General features: G+C 33.3%; 3 protein-coding genes and 1 pseudogene across 3 annotated transcripts in view; 2 read left to right on the plus strand and 2 right to left on the minus strand.

The window, feature by feature from the left end:
- Window positions 1-2,421, plus strand: part of LOC133202866 (uncharacterized) — a 33,641-nt gene extending 31,220 nt beyond the window's left edge. The window contains exons 7-8 of the mRNA XM_061338739.1: window positions 1,967-2,054; window positions 2,339-2,421. Coding sequence (XP_061194723.1) covers window positions 1,967-2,050 — 84 coding nt within the window. The 3' untranslated portion in view covers window positions 2,051-2,054; window positions 2,339-2,421. The remainder of the gene's footprint in view (window positions 1-1,966; window positions 2,055-2,338) is intronic.
- Window positions 2,422-6,056: 3,635 nt separating this feature from the next.
- LOC133202451 (uncharacterized) lies at window positions 6,057-8,393 on the minus strand (annotated as a pseudogene).
- A 3,518-nt stretch (window positions 8,394-11,911) lies between these two features.
- On the minus strand, window positions 11,912-13,822 carry LOC133202570 (protein mono-ADP-ribosyltransferase PARP10-like). The gene is made up of 3 exons (XM_061338406.1): window positions 13,790-13,822; window positions 12,377-12,612; window positions 11,912-12,188 (listed from the first exon to the last, which is right to left on the minus strand). The coding sequence occupies exons 2-3, from the start codon at window positions 12,537-12,539 to the stop codon at window positions 11,941-11,943; spliced, it is 411 nt and encodes a 136-aa protein (XP_061194390.1). The 5' UTR covers window positions 12,540-12,612; window positions 13,790-13,822; the 3' UTR covers window positions 11,912-11,940.
- Window positions 13,823-15,932: 2,110 nt separating this feature from the next.
- The window catches only part of LOC133202650 (protein mono-ADP-ribosyltransferase PARP14-like), a 38,292-nt gene continuing 30,583 nt past the window's right edge, over window positions 15,933-23,641 (plus strand). Inside the window, exons 1-5 of the mRNA XM_061338503.1 lie at window positions 15,933-16,133; window positions 18,516-18,625; window positions 19,240-19,693; window positions 20,211-20,327; window positions 21,663-21,824. Of these exons, the coding sequence (XP_061194487.1) occupies window positions 15,950-16,133; window positions 18,516-18,625; window positions 19,240-19,693; window positions 20,211-20,327; window positions 21,663-21,824 (1,027 nt within the window). The 5' untranslated portion in view covers window positions 15,933-15,949. The remainder of the gene's footprint in view (window positions 16,134-18,515; window positions 18,626-19,239; window positions 19,694-20,210; window positions 20,328-21,662; window positions 21,825-23,641) is intronic.

Genomic DNA, 23,641 nt, shown 5'->3' on the forward strand with positions numbered 1-23,641 from the left:
CATTCGTGGGTGACCATGATTTTCCACAATCGGATATCGGGCTGGAAAAATTCTGCTCACATGAGAAAGAAATGACATTTGTCAGCATCAACATAGAAGGGACAGGAGCACTGTATCCTTTGGAGAAAGGCAATAGCAAGACAGACCAGTCTTCCCTTTGTGATGATTTAGCGGCCAAACTGTCGGATACCTTAGTGGGAGGAAACTCTGATGATGACGATTGTGTTATTATTGGATACTCCCCTGGGAGCGACAAGCCATCAGATCTACACAACAAAGATAACGGGAATAGCTCACATAAGGACAAAGGTGGGGACCCTAAGCTCATATTCGAATCTGAAAAGAAGGAGCCTTTAAATCAGCTAGTGATGGCGATACAACATCTGGTATCGCAGACAAAAAGGAAGCCTCATGGTGGTCCCCATGTGGTACAACAAAAAATACCGGAATGGTCAGAACGTTATCCACTTAAGATAAACGACGCTCTTAAGACAGAAGACTCGGGTTGTGATCTTCACCATACTCATTCTGGGAAAGGATATTCTTATTCAACAATCCTATTACCGAGATTTAGCCATATCTGACAAATGGACTGTTCTTGTTATAAAAAATAAATTGCATAGTAAGAAATACAAGACTCTAAAAAACCTTTTAGCTTCTGTGAACAGAACTCTACGGAGCATGTCACGTGACCCGCCTGGATCACGTGATTCGCGCATTGGCAGAACGGTTTCAGATGTGCATTAAAATTGGAGAGGACTACATTAAAAAATAATGAATACTGAAACCTAATTTTATTTCTTTTATGGAGGCAATTCAATTAGTTCGCGAACTTTTTGATCACCCCTCGTAGTTACTATTTGGTCTGTCCTTCTGTCTCTTTGTCCGCAAAATCTTAAACTTTAGCCGTAACTTTTAAACAGTTGGTGCTAGGGCTTTCAGATTCCCGATGTGTATTCCTTGTAGCAAAGTATTTCTTTTGGTACCGACATTTTTTACCTCATGAACTTGACCTTGAAATTTGACTTACTTTTGAAAAACTTTAACTTTGGCCATAATTTCTGAACGGTTGGTGCTAGGGCTTTTATATTTCACATTTATATTCCTTGTGACAACATCTGTCTTTGATACCAACATTTTGACCACATGATCCTGGCCTTGGAGTTTGACTTACTTTTGAAAGAGATGAACCTTGACCATAGCAGTACTGCTGATCAGTTGGTGCTAGGGCTTTTATTTTCTAAATGTTTATTTCTTGTGACAATAGCTGTCTTTGAGTACCAACTTTGGAGTTTGACCTATTTAAAAAAAACAAAAAAGGAGGTATCTGTTTCTCAAACATTTGCTTTGTTAATCCTACATTCGACAGTGTTTGTCTAATAGAATCTACATTTACAGCATTTAAAGAGTGTTATTATTTTTATTTCAATTACATGTACTATTTTGTTCTCTTATTCCAGTCACAGTTGACACGCTTGATCAATGAATCAGAAACACGGAGACTGGTCCCTACAGAAGAATACCAACTCATGTGGTAGGTCGAAAAATTATATAGGTATATTTTATTTATTTGTAAACAAAGATAGAACAACCTTTAATTTTTTTTAAATGCTTCGCAAAAATATTGATTCACCACTGCCCTCCCCCCCCCTTTTAAATTTTCTTCGAGTCTTTTGACATAAATATAAATGAGCTCTCTATGTTAAAATTCAAACAAATTATTTTTTTTCATTTCAGTATGAGTGGTTGGCCCGGGTTGACTTCAGACACGAGTGTGCGAGACAAAAAGTAGACTACACACGACCACGACCCAAAAGTCGGCGTGAAAAACCAGGTTTCTGTACCAGACACCGGTCGTATGTGGTAGGCACCAATACAATCTACAGTCTTACCAAGAACATTTTAAATATTCAAACAAGACAGAAATTATACTGATGCCGTTAAAAATTTGATTTTAATCTTCCAGAGAAAAACTCGTAACCACAGAGAGGCTTTTGCAAATGTAGGTCGCATGGACCTCAACAGAGTGCAGTTTATAGACAACTTCTAATCTGGTATGATAAATTATGATGCATTTATACATCAAACGTATGAAATATATACTTATTCATAGAAGTTATTCAAAACAAGATATCAAATCTTATTTCACATTTTTAATTAAAATAGAGGTTAAAAGCTTATTGTAATTCAAATAAAAGTCCATATCACGTTACCAACCCATATATATAGAACCTTAGGATGAAATAGATGTTTAGAAATACCTTATTCCTTCAATACCAGCTGACAAAGAGTTTATTATTATATACTTTGTCTCAATTTTTTTTATATTCTTTTCCAGAATGTATATCGGAACACTTCCAAAGATATGGAGATGGCAAAGTCTTACAAAATGGGACAAGCAATTATGCAATTACATCAGTGCCAAATTAGTAAAATATTGTACAATTTATTGCGTTTTAATTTTATTTTTTTTTAAAGTTTAAAAAAATAAATGCAACATTCTGTGTTGTTTTTTGTGTTCATACCTCCTAGTTAAGGGTTACATGTATATTTCTGGGAAAGTCTGTTAATGCATAATTTTTTTTTACAGGTGTTGAGAACAAATTAGAAATCAATGTGACTAGTACTTGGGCATGGACGGTCCTTCTATAAAAAGAGAACATACGATAATTAATAAACTTTAGTAATTTTATGTTTTGCTTATTTGTGCTATGAATCAAGTATTATAGAACATGATATTTTTTCAAGAATGGCTTATGGTGTGCTTTCATTCCTCAAGTGTGAGCAATTTTAAAAAATCTTGTTTTTTTTTAATTTTGGATTTGTTAGGATCAATTTCCCAATAGCACTGAAGATTAAGAACATAAATACATGTATACGAAATAATGTGCACACACTAGTACATAAACAGGAAAGATACAATAGAGCTCAATAAAGTATTTCTCTTGATCTATACAAACTACCATCAAGCTGACGAAAAGTAGGCAGGTAATTTCCCATGTTGATGAACTCGATACCCGTGCTTCTATTTGGAGAGAACTAAATTCCTTATATAATTCCCTCTTGCAGAGTAAACCCCTTAAGGATAATTTTGATCCAACTGGAATTGGGTTTATTTAAATTTCTTTCGTCTCCTTTATGTGCTTCAGAATGGTGAAATAGAGGAAATCGTAATTTGATGAAGTTCCTTCCAGGATTTTTTTTTTGCAAGTTAGAAAGACAGACACTGAGTGTTTCTTGAGCAGACACTCCTAGTGTCATCATGTAATTTTTTTTAATTTACTGGGTGGTAGTAAATACAAAAATTACAAAATATGCCATAAAATTTACTACCACCTGGTAAATTAAAAAAATATTTACAATATGACACTAAAAACATTGACCTTCCCTAGAACTTCAGACAAACTCTATCGACAAGACAAAGATTTTGGCCTGCTCTTGCATGGATTCTTCAGTTGTCTCTTCAAATCAACAATTTTGCAACCTCTAAAAGATACTGCGATTTTGAGAGAGAGTCGTTGTGAATTCTGCAAAATGTCTTTCAAACGTATAGTTGTGTGTTTTGTGAAAACCGTTTCCAAATTAACAGGTCCCCCCCCCCCCCAATGAAATTTGACACACATGCCCTCACAAAAGTTGGATTTCGGTTATGATATGAATTCTGATTCCTAGACTTTATCAGTTGTAAACGGGGAACAAGGAATATTCCTTGACCAAACTCCTTGACAAGCGAAAAAAGAAAAAAAAAAAACCCTAGAAATATGTCCGTAGGACATGGATGCCCCGCCGAGGGTACATTAGTAATGCAACATGAAAATTTGTATTAGTGTATGAAATTTGATGTTAATATATCTTGAATAGTTTCTTTAAAATTGAAATCTAAAAAGTTGGATATAGATGATAAATAGTTCTCACAAATAAGTATCAGCATATTAAAGGACTTATCGCATGATCTTTCCAAAATCGTAATTTTTTGAAAAATATTATTTACAACCTTGTTTATTAAAATACTGAATACAATAAAGGTTATTGAAAGCATATTTTAAGAGATATTGAGAGTTGAAATTCAAATACGGCAATATGCATATTTCAGTCGGATTTCGGCGAAATACTACTCTGACGTCATATGCGACAATTCAGTGATAGAGAGATGAGAATATGTAAACTATTTACGGAGTTATCAACGACAAATGCAGTTTAATTACGAAAAATGCTGAAAAATTGATTCCTTCTTGTAAGTTATACAATATTAAATTTGTAAATCAATTAAGTAAATACATGTGATAAGATGACAAATCAAATTGTATTGTGTATTGTGATTCTTCGTCTTCGCCGCGTCTCCTTCGATATCGTCGCTGCTATTTTTACAATGTTAACAGATTTTTCGGATTTTTTTCTTGCTGACAATTCTAAGATATAAGGTTGGATATTCAATTTCATATCGATAAAATCAGTGATGTGGTCGTCCACAATGCAGAATATTCATGTTGAATCGCGTATATTTTAGTAAAATTAACTATAGAGCTGATCAGCCATTGTCGCCTTTGAAGTCACAGGGTCACGTGATCGCTATCTAATTAACTTAGATTTTTAATTCAGGGGTTTTCAGTTGAGTCAATAATTGGTTAATTACCGCAGTTTATCTGCAGCAAAAACACAAAATTTATAAACTGTGGTCACAAGGAACGTTTTACGCTTTTAATTTCAAATAATTTAGAAACATGCGATAAGTCCTTTAAGTTTAAGTTAACACTAATTTAAGAAAAGTGAGGTCAAGGTCAAAGGAAAGGTCAAGGTCAAAAAATGTTGATGCAGTTGAATAGCTCTCATCAGTATGTATCAGCATATGAAAATTGATAACACTATCCTAAATAGTTTCTTTAAAAGTGAGCTAAACACTAATTTAAGAAAAATGAGGTCAAGGTCAAAGGAAAGGTCAAGGTTATAAGATGTTGATGCAGTTGAATACCTCTCATCAGTATGTATCAGCATATGAAGTTTGATAAAAATATCTTGAATGGTTTCTTTAAAACTGAGCTAAACACTAATTTAAAAAAGGTAAGGTCAAAGTCAAAAGTGAGGTCAAGGTCCAAAGATTTTGATGCAGTTGAATAGCTTACATCATTATGTATCAACATATGAAGTTTGGTTACACTATCTTCAATGGTATCTTTAAAACTGAGCTAAACACTAATTTAAGAAAAGCGAGGTCAAGGTCAAAGGAAAGGTCAAGGTAAAAAATGTTGATGCAGTTGCATAGCTCTCATCAATATCTATCAGCATATGAAGTTTGATAAAATTATCTTGGATAGTTTCTTTGAAACTGAGCTTTGAACTGAGCTAAACGCAAAGCGCGACATTACAGTTGCAAATGACAAAGGATTTTTTTTTTTGCACTTCACATATATTTTGATAGAACATCGGCATTATCATCCATGATATCGGCGCTTGGTTTCAGGATGGTGTATTTTGTGTATTATGTGTGTGTGTTTTTTTTTAGGTGTGACTGAATACACCCATTTAAATATAATAAAGAAAAAATTACTGCAATTAGCACGTTTTAAAATATATCATATTACTGTACATAAAAAGAGTTCCTATGGTTTGTACGTCTTTTTTGTCAGCATTCGGACATTCATATTTGGTCAATTTTGAATATTTGTTCATTTGTATTCGAGTCAAATAATTTATTGATAATATTATCCTATTTTTATATTTGAATTTATTTACTTTTTTTGATCACACTGAAAATTTAAGCATAAAAAATTGCAAAGAAAAAGTAGGCAATGGAACAGTTTTCAAAAGAAATGTGCCATGCGTGGTACATGAAATTCTTTTTATTTTGAATGTTCCTTCGGATCCCCTTTTGCAAAAATTCTTTAAAATGCTATATTTTTGCGGCCGATTTGATGATTTGCATCAATTTAACTTGTTTCTATATGATTTTTTTTTTTTTACATCATTTGGATCTTAAGGGTACATTTTCCAATAACACTGCAAAAACTTTATTTGTATGAAGTAAAATGTGATATAAATACAACGAAAAAAAAGGCATATATATACAATGCATTGAAACCATCAAACAATCCTTTGATAATGGATCTCTATAGATCTATTTTAGACGACACCAATCAGTAAACTAGCGATTTCCTGATGATCGTGGACTTAATTCATTTGGAGAAAACTAAACTGCTTAGCTATCTCCTCTTTACAAAGTACACCCTCTGTGAAAACTGGCAATGGATATTCTCCTACAGATGGAATTGGCTTTATTGAATTTCCTAAATTTTCCTTCATATACTGCACAATGTGGATGGTGCAACAGATGAAACTGAAATCCGGAGTTTCTCCATGATTTGTTGTATATCAGAGACATAGGTGCTGAGACTCTCTTCCTGAGTAGATAGTCCATTGACTGCAGAAACTTCAAAATCATCCAAAATTTGCATATTTTTGGACAACATTTCATTTACAAGATTCTTTAACTGCTTGGCCTGCTCGGCCTGCTCTTGCATGGTTTCTCGAATATTTTTCAGATGTCTCTTCAAATCAACAATAGAGCTCTTTGTATTTTCCAAGATATCTTGCGATTTTGGTAGAATATCATCGCGAATTCTGCAAATATCCTTCAAATACGTGTTTGTAAACTCTGTGAAAACTTTTTTCAAATCCAAGAAGTGGTGTCCGTGGCGAGTTTTTGTGGTAGTACAAAGAGAGCATACCACCTCTTGGCAGTCATCACAGAAAAGATCGACAAGTTTTGGTGGATGATGCTTACAATTATCCTTCTAAATCATCTTTTTTCGCTGGGGATATGGAATAATTTCATGCGTTTTGTTGTCAGGGTCTACTAAATGTTTGGCCTTGCAGTTCTCACACATCCGCTGGTGACAATTGTTACAGTAGAATTCAGAGTAGCTATTACAAGAACCACATTCTACAAAGTGTTGGAATGACTTTAAATCTGTTCCAGGGTCATCTAAAAGGATTAACAGTTATTTTTATAAGATTGTAATGAAAATGAAATAGCAAAAACTATTCAAGTGCAGATAATTTACTTGCATTAATAATGTTTGCAGAATTGATATTGTATTACATGATTAAAATGTTTTCTCATATACACAGCCACTACAACCAAATCAGTAGAAACCTTAGTTCAATATAGTTTTTTTCATAAAGTTGAATGGTTGGATGTTTCCATGCTGTTTTGTAGGAAATCTTGACCTTCAGCATCTTGTAGCAAAGGTATTGAGATACTTTTCCTGATGAGCTCAACTGCAAACTTTGCCTGAGAAATGCCACTTTCAGTTCCTCTGATAACTATTCCTCCTTTTTTAATTTTCACATTCACACAATCAGAGGCAAGTTCATTTTCAATGCACTTAATGGCTTCAAAGCAATACATACTGAGGTACTTCACCATGCTGGGATTTAGCTCCAAGTTAATTTCTTTAATACCTAGGTTTTCTTCAACCTTCTGGATGATATGACTGACTTGTTTGGAAACTTCTTGTGATGCCTGTATGTGTCCTGTCACATAAATTTCATGATTACTTTTCTCCAGGACAACAGCAACAGCATCAGGATTACTGATTGTCAAGGATTTTAACTCATTGAGCACCAGAGGGAATGCTTCCTGTAAAGTGGAATGTTTAGACACGAGCAGAAAATCCAGAAATTTGTTCAGATTTTCCTTAACGTTGACTTCCCAGGTTTTGGCTAGTTTCATGCAGTCTTTGGTTTCAGCAGTCAAGGTACATTCTACAGTCAGAGAAACAGATTTAGATTTTTCTGGCCAAACTGGCTTTGCATACACAGCCTCCAGTTGCTCTTCTATAGCTTTCTGATATGAAGGTGATTTGATAAGAAACTGCAGCTTCTTGGTATCTAGGTCTGTAAGTTCCAAAGGTCTAGGAGGCTGGAATGGCCCCTCCTCTTCATTTTCTACTTGTCCAAGGCACTCATAATAAATCTTAACATCAAGATCTTGACCATCAACTTTATGTTGTCTCTTACTTACGACATCCACAACTTTAATCATAGAAAAGAAAAAAAATATGTCAATCTGTATCTTAAAAAATTGAATGAAGAATTTATATTTTGGAAATAAATGCCATCTTCGAAATATATGAAGGTTTCATTTATCATTCAATTTTCTGTACAAACCCTCTGTCTCCTCAAAATAAACCAAAGAAAATCCATCAAACATTCTGATATCCGAAACCCCCCTTCCTCCACTCCTTCTTTCATTATCAAAATAAAACTCTAGGGTGTGTTGAGATGTCTTCTCCGAGATGTTCCGAACAATGACACAGTTTGTGATGGGAACTCGAGATACCTCCAGGTATGACTTGTCTAAACTCCTCTTTTTACAAGCCAGCTGTAACTTCTCAAAATCTGTGACACACAGAGAAAAAAAAATAACACTGGGAAAAAGAATAACCAAGTTTTCGAAGAACTGCGAACGCTAGTTAACTCCCGATCCCCGCCTACATTTTACACTCATAATTCAACATGTTTGAAATATCTGCTATTAACTCTTTTTTAATGCATATACGCAGCTGACTTCATTAGTAATTGATTGAGAGCTCTGTTACCATTGTTAATTAATTAATTGCTGTTAAATACAACTCTTTCTGATTTGGGGGTGTAAATTTGTTTCTATTGAAATCAGACTTACAAACATAGCAGGATTTTAAAATACTCGTTGATGTGGATAAATGATGTCTAAATCTCTCCGTTGGATAAACTGATGTAAAACTAATAATATCTGATTCATTTAAGTAAAAGTTAATGATTGACAATGTATTGGTCAATTGGTCTAAAATGACCATTCATTTTCGGTGTATTATGGTCTGTTAACATATGTCCCCCTTCCCTATGAAACAACAAAAGCTTTTGCATGGATTTGCCAATAACATTTTATAATACCTGTAAAAGGAATTTTTGTGTCTTGGGGGATATATTTTAAAAATATTTTCATTTTCCATTGAATTTTGAAGTGAACAAGATGCGTTTGTGAAACACTGATGCCCCCGTATGGCAGCTCATGGCGAAGGTTTATATCAAATGCAAGTCATGCAAACTCCATGGTCAAGAGATCGAAAGTGTTGGTACCCAAAGTAAGGAATAGACCTCTTAAATATGAAAGCCTTAGCACCAACTGTTCAAGAGATAAGGCAAAGGCAATTTTTTTTTTCAAAAGTAGGTTAAACGCCAAGGTCAAGTAAAATATTAATAGTGCTCAAAGGAAGGTCTTGTCACAAGAATAAAAACATGTGAAATATGAAAGTCTTCAAAAGTTATGTCCGAGGTTAAAATTTTTCTAAACTCCAGGGTCAAGGGGTCAATGGTACCCAATGAAAAGGTCTTATCACAACGAATAAACATTTCAAGAATGAAAGCCCTAGCACCAACCGTTCAAAAGTTATGGCCAAGTTAAAAGTTTTGTAATGATCAAACTCCAGGGTCAAGAGGTCAAATACGTTGGTACCCAAAGAAATGGTCTTGTCACAAGGAATACACAAGTGAAATATCAAAGCCATAGCTCCAACCAATCAAAAGGTATAGTAAGATTGAAGTTTTTGCGGACAAACAGACATACGGACAGGGCAAAACATATAACCCCCCCTCCGAATCTTCGATTACGGGGGCATAACAAGAGGCCCAAGGGCCTTAACAGTCACCTGAGTATAATACAACAATTTAGAGGATCAATAAAGTATAAAATAAACTGATAGATGAAGATTTGTTGCCCAAAAGCAAGAGAAATAGGATGATCGGGATCAACGAAATAATTAGTCTAGTATTCAGTAACAACTCATCAATGAAGTTCTAATTCCCCGATTTATCACTATCACCATGCAGACTATTAACAAACTATTCGTGCTTCTGTAATATTTTAAACCCCATATTATAACTCTTCACATTGGCCTCTCTTGGTCTTTAAAGAACATTTAATAAGTTATTTTTGTCTCATTCTTATTTATCTATTAAGTACAAGTCTACTTGATCATCAAAACTCTGAAAGTACTTTTTGTATTATACAATAAAAATTCTTGCATAAATTTTTATTTTATTAATCTTTCAAATACTTTATTTACAGAGATTAATTATCAAAAGTGAATTGCAAAGGGGAAATCTCTCAATAGAATAAATAATAAATATAGCCCTGCTCAGGACCAGAACACTTGACATAGCCCTACCCTAAAATCAGAACCCATGACCAAGGGTCATGAAATTCAGAAAGTGGGAAGAGGTACCCTCATCATCACAACTATGCACTTAGTTGAATATTTTCAAAGAATTAACAAATTTTCACTATATATCAATTATCAATAGAGCCCCCCCCCCCCCCCCCGAGAAACATCAGAACATATGACCCTGGGACCACACAACTTTTAAAAATTTTGTAAGAAGCACCCTTGTTCATCATAACTATGCACTTTGTTTATCTGCTCAAAACTATAAGGAGCAGACAGGATTATTTAATACTATTGATGCATTTTTACTATATTATTAATAGAGCATTACCCTTACACCAGAACATCTGACCCAGGGGCCATGAAACTCATAATTCTGGAAGAAACACTCTTGCTCATCATAGTTATACACTTAGTTTCTTTGCTTTATAACCAGGAGCAGAAAAGAATATTTTCAAAGAAAATATGCTGTTTCACTAATTAATAGAGCCCCACTCCCCTTGTTTCACCAGAACCCCCGACACTGGGGCCATCCTTGCTTTTCATAACCATGTACCGGTACTTAGTTTGTTTCAATAATTCCCAGGAGCAGAGAAGAAGATTTTCACAGAATTAATGCATTTTCACTAAATAATCAATAGAGTCCCGCCCTTACACCAGAACCCCTGACCAAGGGGCCATGAAATTCACAATTCTAAAAGAGACGGGAATGTTCATCATAACTATGTACTTAGTTACTTTGTTTAATACCAAGAGAAGAATTGATGCATTTTCACTATAATCAATAGAGCCCCACCCGAACACCAGAACCCCTGCCTATGGAACGCCGTCGCTGCCTTATAGGATAAAACTATACATTCATTATGTCAACTTATCATTACGTGATGTGAACATGTATATCTTTACGTGATGTCAACTTTTTATGACATTTTAACATTATTTCAACACCGTATAACCGTATTGAAGTAAATATATTCTTCCATTATGTCAACACTTCATAACTTGATGTCAAAAGTTCATTATGTGAAGTGAAAATTTTTACATTGTAACAGGACTTTATTACGTGAGATGAATGTTTTTTGACATCATTTCATTTCTTTATTATACATGTTGTCAAAATTGCATTAAGTAAAGTAAAAATATCTTTGCATGCATTCTTTATAATTCTATAATATTAAACTTGGCGATACATTAGGTCAGAAGTCCATTCCTTGATGTGAGTGTATCTTTACATTACATCAAAGCATTATTACACGATGTTAATGTATTTTTTTTTACGCCAAAAGCATGTTGATGTGACATGAATATATCTTAACTTTATGTCAATACTTAATTACGTGGTTCGAAAAAGTTAATTATATGAAGTGAACATGTCTTTAAATAATATCAACACTGATATTATTTTGTTTTTCCAGCAAAGTTGTGTCTTGTGAAAATTCATAGAAATATGAAAAATCATTGAAATATGTTAACTTTTGAAAATTAACCTGGAGGTAGGCAGCAGAACAATACTATCGTTTGCAGTTCTTACCACATGTTTATGTATTATTATATATTTTTATTTAGAATTTGCTTTTCTAATGAATGAAAAAGAAAAAAAAAATTATTTCAACCACAATATTTACTTTACCAGAATAAGCTATGCATCCAAGATACAAATTGTTCTTGATAACAAATAAAGATGAACAAATATATGTAAATTTCTTAAATAGAGACTAAGTAAAAGAGCTTAAGGATCCTAACCTAAATCAAATGTTACTATAGCTGATCCCTCCAACTCTCCATACTCTATACGTGTAGGAGATAAACTGACTTTCTCTAGAAATTTCTCCAGTTTATCCTTAGTGGTGTTTTCACTGATGTTTTTAATGAAGACTTTGTTTGGGTAATTTTGCACTGGCTTTGGAGGAGGGGGTGAAACATACCTGCATACCTCAATTGCTGTTCCATCAATTTTATGTTTTATACGTAGTACATCCTCGGTAACTGCGAGAATCATGTTACTTAGTATTGCATATAATATAACATATATTACATATAAGTAGAATAGATAAAAAACCTTTTTATTAGAACAAGGCATTATAATATTCTTAAGGAAGCAAAAGATATTTTAGCGCTTACAACTGTATGAAAAAATTTCAAAACAGAAATTATATAGTTTAAAAAACTCTCACCACTTTCATCCTCAAACACTATATAAAACACCCCCTCCTTTTCATCAATGCTTTTTATATCTCCTCCTCTGGATCGACGAGTGTTCTCAAAGTACATTTCCACTGTGTCCATAGTTGTTTTCGACGAGACACCCCGAACTTCTAGAATATTGTCAGATTCCATGATTCCTAGCTCCACTCCAATCTGATTCCAAAATATAATTGTCAACTTTGCAAAGCCCTCTGTACAACTGCAACTGGAAGGGGAAAGTTTGTTTTAAGATTGAAACTTTACATTGGTTTTAAAGAATTTTTCTACAAGGGTTAAGACAGTTTGCGAGTTTGGATACCTTTAGAAATTGCGTAAAAACATACCTTTAAAATTCGATATAAAGATCAGCTGTTTTTGTGTTTTACTTGTGTTATAATATTCAGCTGCATATGCAATGTCTTTGTGCAAATAAATCACAACATACCAATGTTTTCGCACCTGTTCCAAAGCCATTCGATTGAATCAATTAGAACATTTCTATGACGTTATCTTTTGCTTTTATAGTCAGATAAGAACTTTCTTCTTGAATGCCAAGAGAGTCGAATACATATTTACATGTAACAGATTAAACATGCACAAGTCCAATATCTAACAGTCCAATAGTTTGAACTCCTACATTCTAATATTTAACCAATTATTGGGCTGTAACTTGCATGATAAATGACAAATCGAACTGAACTGAAATGAAATTTAATACATGTTCAAAGGTACAAAATATTGAAAATACTTTGTTCCCATTTGTATTGTTTTAATGGACTTTGAGCTGAATACTGTCCGTTATGATCTCCATATTTCAATTAAAAGACAATTTATAGTTGTGCCCCCTCAATATTTTTACCAGTATACACTATATGTAAGAAAATATGATTGTGTCCCCTCATTAACATCTGATGGCTTTTTTGGCTTGTCTAGAATATCAAGCAAAACCTGCATGTACGAAGCAGTTTGGGGATATCTCTCCGACTTACTTTCGATATCTACTAGAGCTAGTATCCCAACTCGGACATCCTTACTACAATACAAAAAGTATTTTCATATAATTTACCTTGGTCACACAGTTCACATATACACTTATTTGTGAACATTAAGTTTTTGATGGTTCAAACACTATACTTTTGGTTAACCTGGTTTCTGCATAATAATTGTAATACCTGTGACAATTCCCTATAAAGGTATCCATTTTGAATGAATCAGGGGCTTACTCCCGGAGTGTAAACGAATATTTATAATAAAAAAAAACAATCATATACCAACTACTTAAACAACACATAATATATTATAAAATATATTGTTGGCAAATTGGCATACATATATATATATATATATTAAATATATTTTTTACATTTCGAGAGCAAGCCCCACTCAGTGAATTTAGTACTTACGACGGAGGTCGTCACATATTAGGCACCAACAATCTGTTATACAATAGCTATATAAACAACAACAAAGTGCAGTGTACATTTCTTCTGAACATGATCGACTGACGTACTTTGTTTACGTATATTCACGACGTTATTTTTATAGCCGAAAATAGGGATATCCACTGATGCCTTTGCGTTCTTCGATCTTTGTTATACAGCAACCTTACACAATTTGTTATTTATCAATTAATTGTTATTTGTCACCTTTATTACATACGTATCTGAAACCATCACTAAAAACAAATAATAAATGTAAATCTATTTTCGATTTCAAATGACCGAGAACTAGGGGCGTACAAGCGTGAAGTTGCTAAATAAAGTGCACAAGCACTTGCCTCTGTAATAACAGTTTACCCCCCTTAAAATGGTATCAATTAATATTAAACTATGAAGGTGAACTTTTTATTACAAAAACAAGTGTCTGTGTTTTTTCTTCCTCATTTAATTTAATGTATTTAGAGGAAAGAACAATGATCATGTAGGACGAGGACTTCCAAGTCACATCAGCTGCCTTCCAATCTGATTAAAATCAGATTTTTGGGGTTTTGTTTTTGTTTTTAATCAGATTGAAGAAAATGATATGTGCTATTGTCCAGGGTTGGGGTCAATTACCTTGAAATGTAATTAAATACTTTCAAATACATTGATAATTTTGTCAATTACTTGCAATTACAATCACATTAATTTTAACAAATGTAATTAATTACTCTCAATTACTTTGAAGAATGTAATTAAATACATATCAATTACTTTAATTTTATGTCCAAAAAAATTGAAGAACAAATGCATGAATATTTTGAAGAGCAGCATTATTAAATTTGACCTTTATTATTGCCCTAGGTGGTGTGGTTATGCTGTATAAACATATAAGGCATTTAGTTATTGAATAAACACAAACTCATGCCAAACAGTACTGGTATGCATCATGATAAAACACCTTTTTAAATATGTAACTTAAAAAATAAAGTATTTGAACTGTAATTGAAATGTAATTGAAAAATACATGACATTTTTGGAATGTATTTAAATACATTCAATTACTTGTAATTGAAAACAAACTCAATTACAAATACTTTCAATTACTTTGAAAAATTGTATTTAAATACAGTAAATTACAATTACTTATTTCAATTACTCCAACCCTGCTATTGTCAGTTTCTGACGGTTTTTCGCGTGTGAAAACAAGCATTTGACGGACATTTTTATTTAATTTAAAAATTGAACAGTAAATAAAGCAAATTAAAATATCAGTGTGAATCTATACATATAATTCATGCCTGTAGGAAGCAATTTCAGTAGGGGGGGGGGGGCACAGCCATACATTTTCAGTTGAGGGGGCACTATCAACTACCAAAAATTCCTTGACAAGGAAAAAAAAGGTCATCAGACGTTTTTATTGAGGGGTCACAAGCATATAGTATTTTTGTTTTCTCAGTATAGTAATCTACATGTATATATCGGTAAAATTATTGTCTACGACCATGTAATTTTTATATTTAGTAAAAAGGTTAATTTTATAAATTATGTCATCAAAGATATTGTGATGAATAACATTTGTTTGAATTTAAAATGTCACATTATCCGTCATAAAAATCCGTCAAAAAACGTATTCGCAACTAGATTTTAGGAAAAAATAGTAAATTTAAATGTCTATAATTTTGATGTAAACTTGGATGTTGAAGTTTTTTTCCTTTTACATTGATATTATCACTTCCAATGCAAAAATCAGCCAAACTAACGATATAAAAATATGACAAACATGCAAAAAATGAGGAGATGTATTGAAATTTGTATAAAGTGTACTTACAAACTACATAATCATGATAATACTTATCGAGATTATTCAATTTAAGAAAGCATTTAATTTAATTTAAGCGCACAATTATTCAAATATTTCTTTCTTTAAACAGAGGAATTAATTAATTATAACATTTTTTTTCAGCAAGAAATGCATCGGCCTCGGGATACACAAGTGTCTTTCGGAAGACAAGTTGCACGAGAGTATACGAATAACCTTTTTCTGGAATGCAGAAAGAAAACGAAAGTAGAATTCCGTGTTCAAAGGCCATGAATTGATGAAATGGATATGATATTACATTTTTAAGCTGGGGAGTATGCAAAATGTCTGGCACTGTGTGGAAGCAGACTTTGTGTCCGCGTTGTGTGTATGTTTACAGCGATGGATTAGAGACATTCGAAACAGATCACACGGACGTGGAGGGATCCTGCGCTGCTGTTTGTATTCCTGACCCAGCAGATCAAAGGGGCGGGCGTAGACTTCTGTTGCTATTTAAAGACGAAAATTGTACGTCTGAAAATAATATTCCATATAAAATTCTATATGAACAGTCGATATATATGGATTTCTTATGTTGTTTGATACACAAATACATGTAGGGTTGTGTTTTTTGAGCAGGAAAATCACTGGTTATTGTAAGTTTTCAAAGAAAAAACAAAAACGAAAGTTGATTTTTGGCAAAATATCTACTACTCTGGTGAAAATGATAGCAAGTTTAGAGAAATAGAGACCTTATGTATTTTCCGTCAAATAGATAAACTTATTTAGTACAGAAGGGTGTAACAATACAAGATGGAAAAAAAAATATATGTATACTTTTAACATTTAGTCATATTTTTCTGCAAGCAGCCACATGGAGTGCAGATTCAAGTTGTTTTTTTTATGTCGCCCCGAATGAAGTCGGGTGACATATTGCTATTGTACGCCTAAAAACCTTGTCCGGGATTTTTCTCGCAGATGGCTGAGACAATCTTCCCGAAACTTTCCACAAAAGACGATCACTAGTTGTACTAGTGCAGTGGAGACTTTCAGTTTCAAAATGGCTACCATTGCCATGGAAACGTGCAAAAAGTGACGAATTTTGTCCTGGAGTGTTCTCTCTGGTCCCTTGAACATTCATCATGAAACTTCACAGAAATGATGATCAGTAATTGTAGTTGTGCGATTTGCAATTAGAATTCTCAAACTGTCAATTGTTGCTACGAGAACAGAGGAAATGTGAAAATTCTTTAACTTCGATTTTCTCAGTAACTGCTCAAGCAATCATTTTGAAACTTTAATGGATGATTCCTTGCATTGTGTCAAAGTAATTTCTATTTTTAAAAAAAACCTGAAATTGGCCGCACACAGTTACCATAGAAACAAAACAGAAAAAAGTATTATGCTCACATATGCTCTCAGAGGTTGCTTGGACAATCTTGATGAAACTTTACAGAAATTATAATTAGAAACTCTAGGTGTGCAGTCAACATTCAAATTTTTCTAAATTCCTACCGTTGCCATGGAAACGGACGAAAAGTGAAAATTCTTTAATTTCTATTTTTCTCAGTAACTACGCAAGCAATCTTTTGGAAACTTTAAAGGTTTATTCCTTCTACTAAATCAAATTGTTTCCCGCAAAAAAATTGGAGCAGGTCCATCGCTTCAGCTACCGGAACGAAGTCGTATTTTGGTTCACCTTAGTTTTGTACTCGAGCGTTCTCATAGATGCCTTTCAAAATCTTCATGAAACTTTACAGAAATAAAAATCACCAACCCTAGTTGTGCATGGGATATTTTATTTTTGCAAAGTTTGTCGCTGAGACCAGGTAAGGAACAAAGTCGCGGTCACGTGACCATTGTATGCTATCAGAAGTTTCTTTTCATCAAAGTACTGAAAGGACTGATACGAGATGATGGTTGTCCAAGCTTACATGTAGCTAATGGGTATTGCTTTAGTGATGAAAAAATGAAATGTCTATTTAATTTCCATTTGATTTCTGATGTCAATTTCATGACATAATGCAATGTATTTTAAAATCTAATTAACAGATAATACTTTAGGAAATTATAAGAAAACGATATTTCTTTCTTTATATAGTATAATTATACAAGTTAAACATTTATTGAGCATTGCTACCTTATTTAAGAAATGAAATGAATTTGCACAACTATCATAAAATATATTAAAACCAAATTTTTGACATTCCTTATAGTGTATGAAGCAAGTATGTTTTTGATGTGTCGTTTTTCTCTGATAATTTTTTTTCTTGAGTAATGCTTTATTTTCACATGTCAGTTTGGGGCGACATACGCTATTGCTTGCAATAGCAGACTTTCTAGTTTTTTTTTTTTTTTTTTTTTTTTTTTTCAAATCTTGGCCCCTAGGGGTGGATAAAGCCACACAAGGGATCAAAGTTTATGTAGGAAATGTGAAGGGAAATTTCTTTAAAAAATTTCATCACAAGAACAGCAAGGCCATGATTTGTATGCAGACTTCCCCAGAGAAGATTCTAACAGGTTTTGCTGGGGCTACAATAAAGGATCAAATATTCATATGGAATATATAGGGAAAAATTTTATTAATAAGTGCAGATTCATATATATATTTGTTCAATTTATGGCCTTGTGCTGGGGGGGGGGGGGGGGGGGGGGCTAGTCTAGATCATCAAAGTTATTCATGGGAATATACAATGTTACATGTAGGTATTTTTTTTAAAAAAAAATGTGAATAGCAAAGCAACTCTAATTATAAATCATGTTGCACGTATATACAATCTTATGTATGTGACCTATGTGAGCTTGGTGACCCATGAACCTGTTTAGTTTAATCTTGCTACAGATTTTTCCTGGAAAATATAATATTCATAGATTGAATTTTGAATAATTCTCATTTTTCCCATTATGCAGATGTCCAGAATTGCTTAGGAAGAAAGTGCATTACCTACAAAGGGAGCGAGTTGAGGGTTGAACACTGCAATAATGCCTGTGATATTCCAGACGAATGGGAAAAATTTGTGGTAGTTACTCAGTTCTAAAGACTTAATGAGCTTAAAAGAGAACATGAGCATAAGCTGCATGAAATATGCTAATATATTTTTTAAATTTCAAAATAATATTACAGAAATGAGAATTTTATATTTTACAAAGTTTTATTTTTAATCTAAAGTAAAAGGTTCCTGGAGTATTGTATTGTATTATTAATGGCTTTACTTGAAGATTATAAAGAAAGATTAATACAAAATTGAGTATTATATGTTGGCATGAATATTATTGCAATTATAAGATTATATATTTTTATAATTTAAAACGTGTAGTTGCTTTCTACAAGTTCAAAAACACTTTAACGAGCAAACAAAAATACATATACAGTTGAACTTCGGTTTGTTGAACACGGATATCTCGAATACCATGGATATGTCGAAGTCATTTTGGAGTCCCAACCCCTTGTTCTTTGAGTATTTTACCCTGGATATCTTTAATCCTCAGATATCTCTAAGTTTTTCTTGGTCCCATTGAGTTCGAGATAAGGAGGTTTGACTGCAGCTGTTTAATTATGATGTAACATATTACAGTTACTTAAGTTAACTTTTCTTTCTTCACATTTTATTTACAAACAATGCCTTATTTGTAGGAAGCACCATTCCAGACTCGTATGCAGTATCCGTCCACTGAATCAGGACCTCAGCAGAATGAAACATACACCAACATGCCCAGTAGACAAGATGTTCACCATTTATCAATGCCTGATCCACAAATGTATCAGAATCTAAGTGGTCAACAGATGCCTTTCCCTCCAGGGCAACAAATCCCAGTGAATCCAGCCCAGTATCCATACATGTATCCATATCCATATCCTGGATTTGTGTTTCCTCAGGAAGGAGCGACAGCACAAGAAAAACCAGTGGAGGGTGGGAATTTTCATTTTACTCCACAAATGTGGTTGCAACAAATGCAGATGCTTCAGATGTATGAGAACATGAAAGCAGGGGGTGCAGGTGCCCCTCCTCCCTATTCCGTCACAGAGGAGGAAACTGAATCAGGAGGAGGAAGTTTACCTATCAACAGGTCACAGGGAAGTGTTTCAGGTAATTTATTTCCATGAGAATTTAATTAATATAAGCTTTAAAGTGCAGTCAATATATAACAAAATTGCAGTTTGCTGTGTGTGGTCCTTTGATGCTTTTTTATAGATACACATATATAAACTACAAAATATTGACCCGTTGGAAGCATTTGTTGGTACATTTGACATGTTCGGTAGTTATTTTACTGCAAACTAATCATGCAGGAGGGTCTCTTTTTATTTCAGATCCACTATGAAAGCTTCATGGAAAATTTATTTTGTTCATATTTGAGTACAACTTAACATTATTTGTGGAGAAAAAAGTGTAATGGAAGAATATTGTGTATGATCGTGTATGATGTATATTGTGTATGATGGGGCTATATTCACATATATAACACAGTGGTCTTTAGCAATTGACAGAATCTGATAACTTGGTTACCGATATTTGTTAGAATGCTTCCAGGTTTGCATCTTTTACCTCGTAAATTTACAAACATATTGGAGTAAATAAAAGATTAGATTTTTCTTTAAATCAGAAACTCAAGTAACACCACATTCTACAGAACAACAATACAGAGAGAGAGAAGCATCTACTGAGTATGATCCGGACCAAGAGGATGATGGAAACCCAGAAAAGGAAGATATCAATACAGGTAAGTTATGTTTTAACTTCTGGAACAAGAAATACCATTTTTTTCAAAAGGTGACAAAGAAAAAGTTTTAAAAATCATTAAATATAATGCATATTAAATATGATACACTGCATCTTTACCTTTAGTTGCTTACAGGTCCTTTTTTTGTGATATGATTGTTAGAGAGTATGTTGCTCTTTCAAAAGGGAATCGAAAACAAATGGCATAATTAGGTTCAAAACATATAAAATTAGAAGCCATTAATACAAATAAGACTACTAAAGAAAAAATAAATTTTCATTTTTTTATTCTGGTAATAGTTTAAATTTCATTCAGACTAACTCAAAATCTGCCACATTAAAGAACAAATTATCCTGATTACAAGTGCTGTGGGTGGAGCACCTTTCTTAGTTCAAGGGGCCAGGACTAAATTCCTAAGCCCAAGACCATATACATGTACTAAGAACAGACTATAACTTTGTGGCCCAGGGCCTTTTCTTGAGTGCATTTGGCCATGTCACAGAGTTGTTTACTATTAAGGAAATTTTGGCAGTTCCACTTTTCTGCAAATCCACACAGATTTTCCAAGAAAAAATTCCTGCTTTTCAGCGACAAGTTTTACTGCTTTTCCGCGATTACAATATTTAGCTTTTCTGCGACTTTTTTTGTACCTCTTCCGTTAGCCAAGTAAAACCTGTTGCCCGCTGCTTACCATGGGCAGGTTGTAATCGTGACTTTGCAAATTTTATCAACGCTGCATCGGTATGACACATCCCCATTCCCTAAAACATTTACTATACTGTATGTAAATCCATTGTAGATAATACATTTGTTCTCCCTGATTCAATTTCCATATTGTTTAAAACATCTTAAGCCTATCACCGACCAGTACAAAATGCGAGATTCGTTCAATTTTTATCACCATATGAATAAGTACTCACTACCTAGTAGAACGCTTTGGGGAAATGAAGGTAAATATCAGCAACCATTTGATGTTAACTGCTAAGCATGAAAGTTTCAAAATAGAGGAAAGGAAGTATCAAAAAAAGATAACACATAACATATATTAAAAACCAATCTTGAAAAGCAGTATAAAGTAGTCGCGGAAAAGCAACAAGGTTCCAAATATAAAAGCGGGGAAAAGCAGGTCAGCCGAAATTTTGTATATATCCTGGATATTTTTTTTGATGGACAGAAAGCTAAGATGATAGATCACCTTCTAGAGTTCCAGGGATCTACATGTTTATCAAATCCTGGTTTCCTTGTTACATTTTCTCATTTCCTGTAACAGGGACATAAATAAACATGTATGAGGCTAAGATTTGTTTTAGATTGGTAATCTTGTGCTTTTTTCAGAGGTAGCTATGATTAAAGTTACAAGTATTCCACCTGGTACATCAGAGGATTCTTTGCTGTTTTTCTTTGAGAATCGCAGGAAAAGTGGTGGTGGTTCAATAACTGACATTGAGTATGACCCAGATACCCAGTCAGCTGTTATTACTTTTGAAGAATCTGCAGGTAAATATTTTAAAGATTTTATTGCTAAATTTGATTAGAGCCTCACTCAGCAGGCACTCTATGGTGATCAGATGTCTGTCTGCCCTTCAGTCTGTCCATAAGATATTACATGTCTGGAGTATATTTTCTCTTCCTTTGGTCGGGTCTGACTCATAGTCTATCAAAAGAGTACCCTAGAATAAAGGATGTGTAGTGACCTTGAGCCAAATATCTGGGTCAAAGGTCAAGGTTTAAGCATAGTTTTTGTAAAATACATGTAGTTTGACTCACCCATTCTAGAGTACTGGTAATGAGTAATGGTGTGCAGTGTGTAAGTATAAACTGAGATAGTGGTCAAGGCCAGAACAGATTTTTTTTATCTCTGTGGAAATTTTTGTAAAGGGTGATTATATTCAGGTTTATTATTCTGCCCATATCTCAAAATTACCAGTAGTCATTAACTCAATAAAATTCAATTTTCACTCAAATGTAAAGTTCAAACAAATTTTCGTTCACCCTTTTTTATTTTGAAAAAAAAAATAATACAAGAAGTCTTCTTAAACCCAAGATAAAACTTTTCAAATTACAAAAAAAATTCTTCTCCAGTTACAGTCCTCTTCAAGTCTCATTGACCCTTATGCCCCTTTCATTTGCTTGCAGATAGTCACTATCTCAATGATGTTAAGTTCTTATATATATATGTATGGAAGTACAATAAAATTATGATTAATTAGCGCCCCGCAAGGATTTGTGGGTGCCCTATAGTAATCACTCTGCCTGTCTGTCCGTCTGTCTGTCTGTCCGTCTGTCATTCTTCCGTCCACAAATTTTCTGTTTTTTTCCAATAACTTTTTTTGTAGTTGACCAATTAAGTTCAAATTTGGTATGTAGGTTGAAGAGGCAGTAAGACATATTTTGATGCTAAGTTTGGTTCTCTATGTCATCCACTTTGGAGCTGGAGTGGTGGGGTAGATTCCTTTACTTTACATTAGAATGAATGCCAGGGCAAAGAGAGATAACTGCTGAGAATGTTGCTATTGTAAACTGTGAAAGCTGCAACTAGTCCCATGGAATTAATTAACTTTCCTCTTGAAAAAAATCCAAAGCATTATCTGTTTCTGTCAAATTGAGATTAATTAACATCTCTGTCTGCAAATGAAGTTTGTTTTGAAGTTAAGGTCAATTATGAATGATTTACATTCTCTGAAATGTGGATTTAAATAATGTTCATACTTTATTTTGGTAAAATACACAATGAGTTATGATTTTTTTTAAATTCTAAAAACAAGATATACATAAAGATATGGTTTATTTTTTATTTTTATTTTTTTTTGTTTTTATTTATTTTATTTATTTATTTATTCATTTTTTTTTTTTGCTACCGTATGTGAATTCAAGAATACTATAAATTTTAACAGGTAGTCCTATAGTAAACTGAAAAAGTTCTTATTGTAAACTTGGAAGAAAAGAATGTGAGAGCAGTACAATTAATCCCCTGGGATTAATTATCTTGTCTGGGGCAGAACATTTTCCAGGCTTATCTTTATTTGTCACTTTAAGATAAATTAACCTTTGTCTGCAACTGATGTTTGTTTTGAAGTTAAGGTCAAGCCTGGGTGATATTTGCATTCACTGAAGGCTGGCATTTTATAAAACACATGCTTTATTCTTGTTTAAATATACATTTAATTGAGTTATTATAGATATGATGTTTTTTACTGCCTTATGTAAATACAGGGATACTCTTTACAGTTTACAGGTTGTTGGATATTTATGAATTATCATGAAATTTTATAAATACAGTTGTTATTGGATATTCTTCTTTGTATATTTTTTAG

This window comes from Saccostrea echinata, unplaced genomic scaffold (genome assembly GCF_033153115.1).
Source record: "Saccostrea echinata isolate AGI-Se365-2 ecotype Australia unplaced genomic scaffold, CSIRO_AGI_Sech_v1 ptg000047l, whole genome shotgun sequence".
In the NCBI taxonomy this organism is placed as follows: domain Eukaryota; kingdom Metazoa; phylum Mollusca; class Bivalvia; order Ostreida; family Ostreidae; genus Saccostrea; species Saccostrea echinata.

What these genes read in the sequence shown, in the direction of transcription:
- LOC133202570 (XM_061338406.1), bottom strand. Translation starts at nt 12,539, where the DNA reads ATGGAATCTGACAATATTCTAGAAGTTCGGGGTGTCTCGTCGAAAACA. An exon ending in AGTGTTTGAGGATGAAAGTG is followed by an intron (nt 12,189 to 12,376) that starts GTGAGAGTTTTT and finishes TGATTCTCGCAG; the next exon opens with TTACCGAGGATGTACTACGT.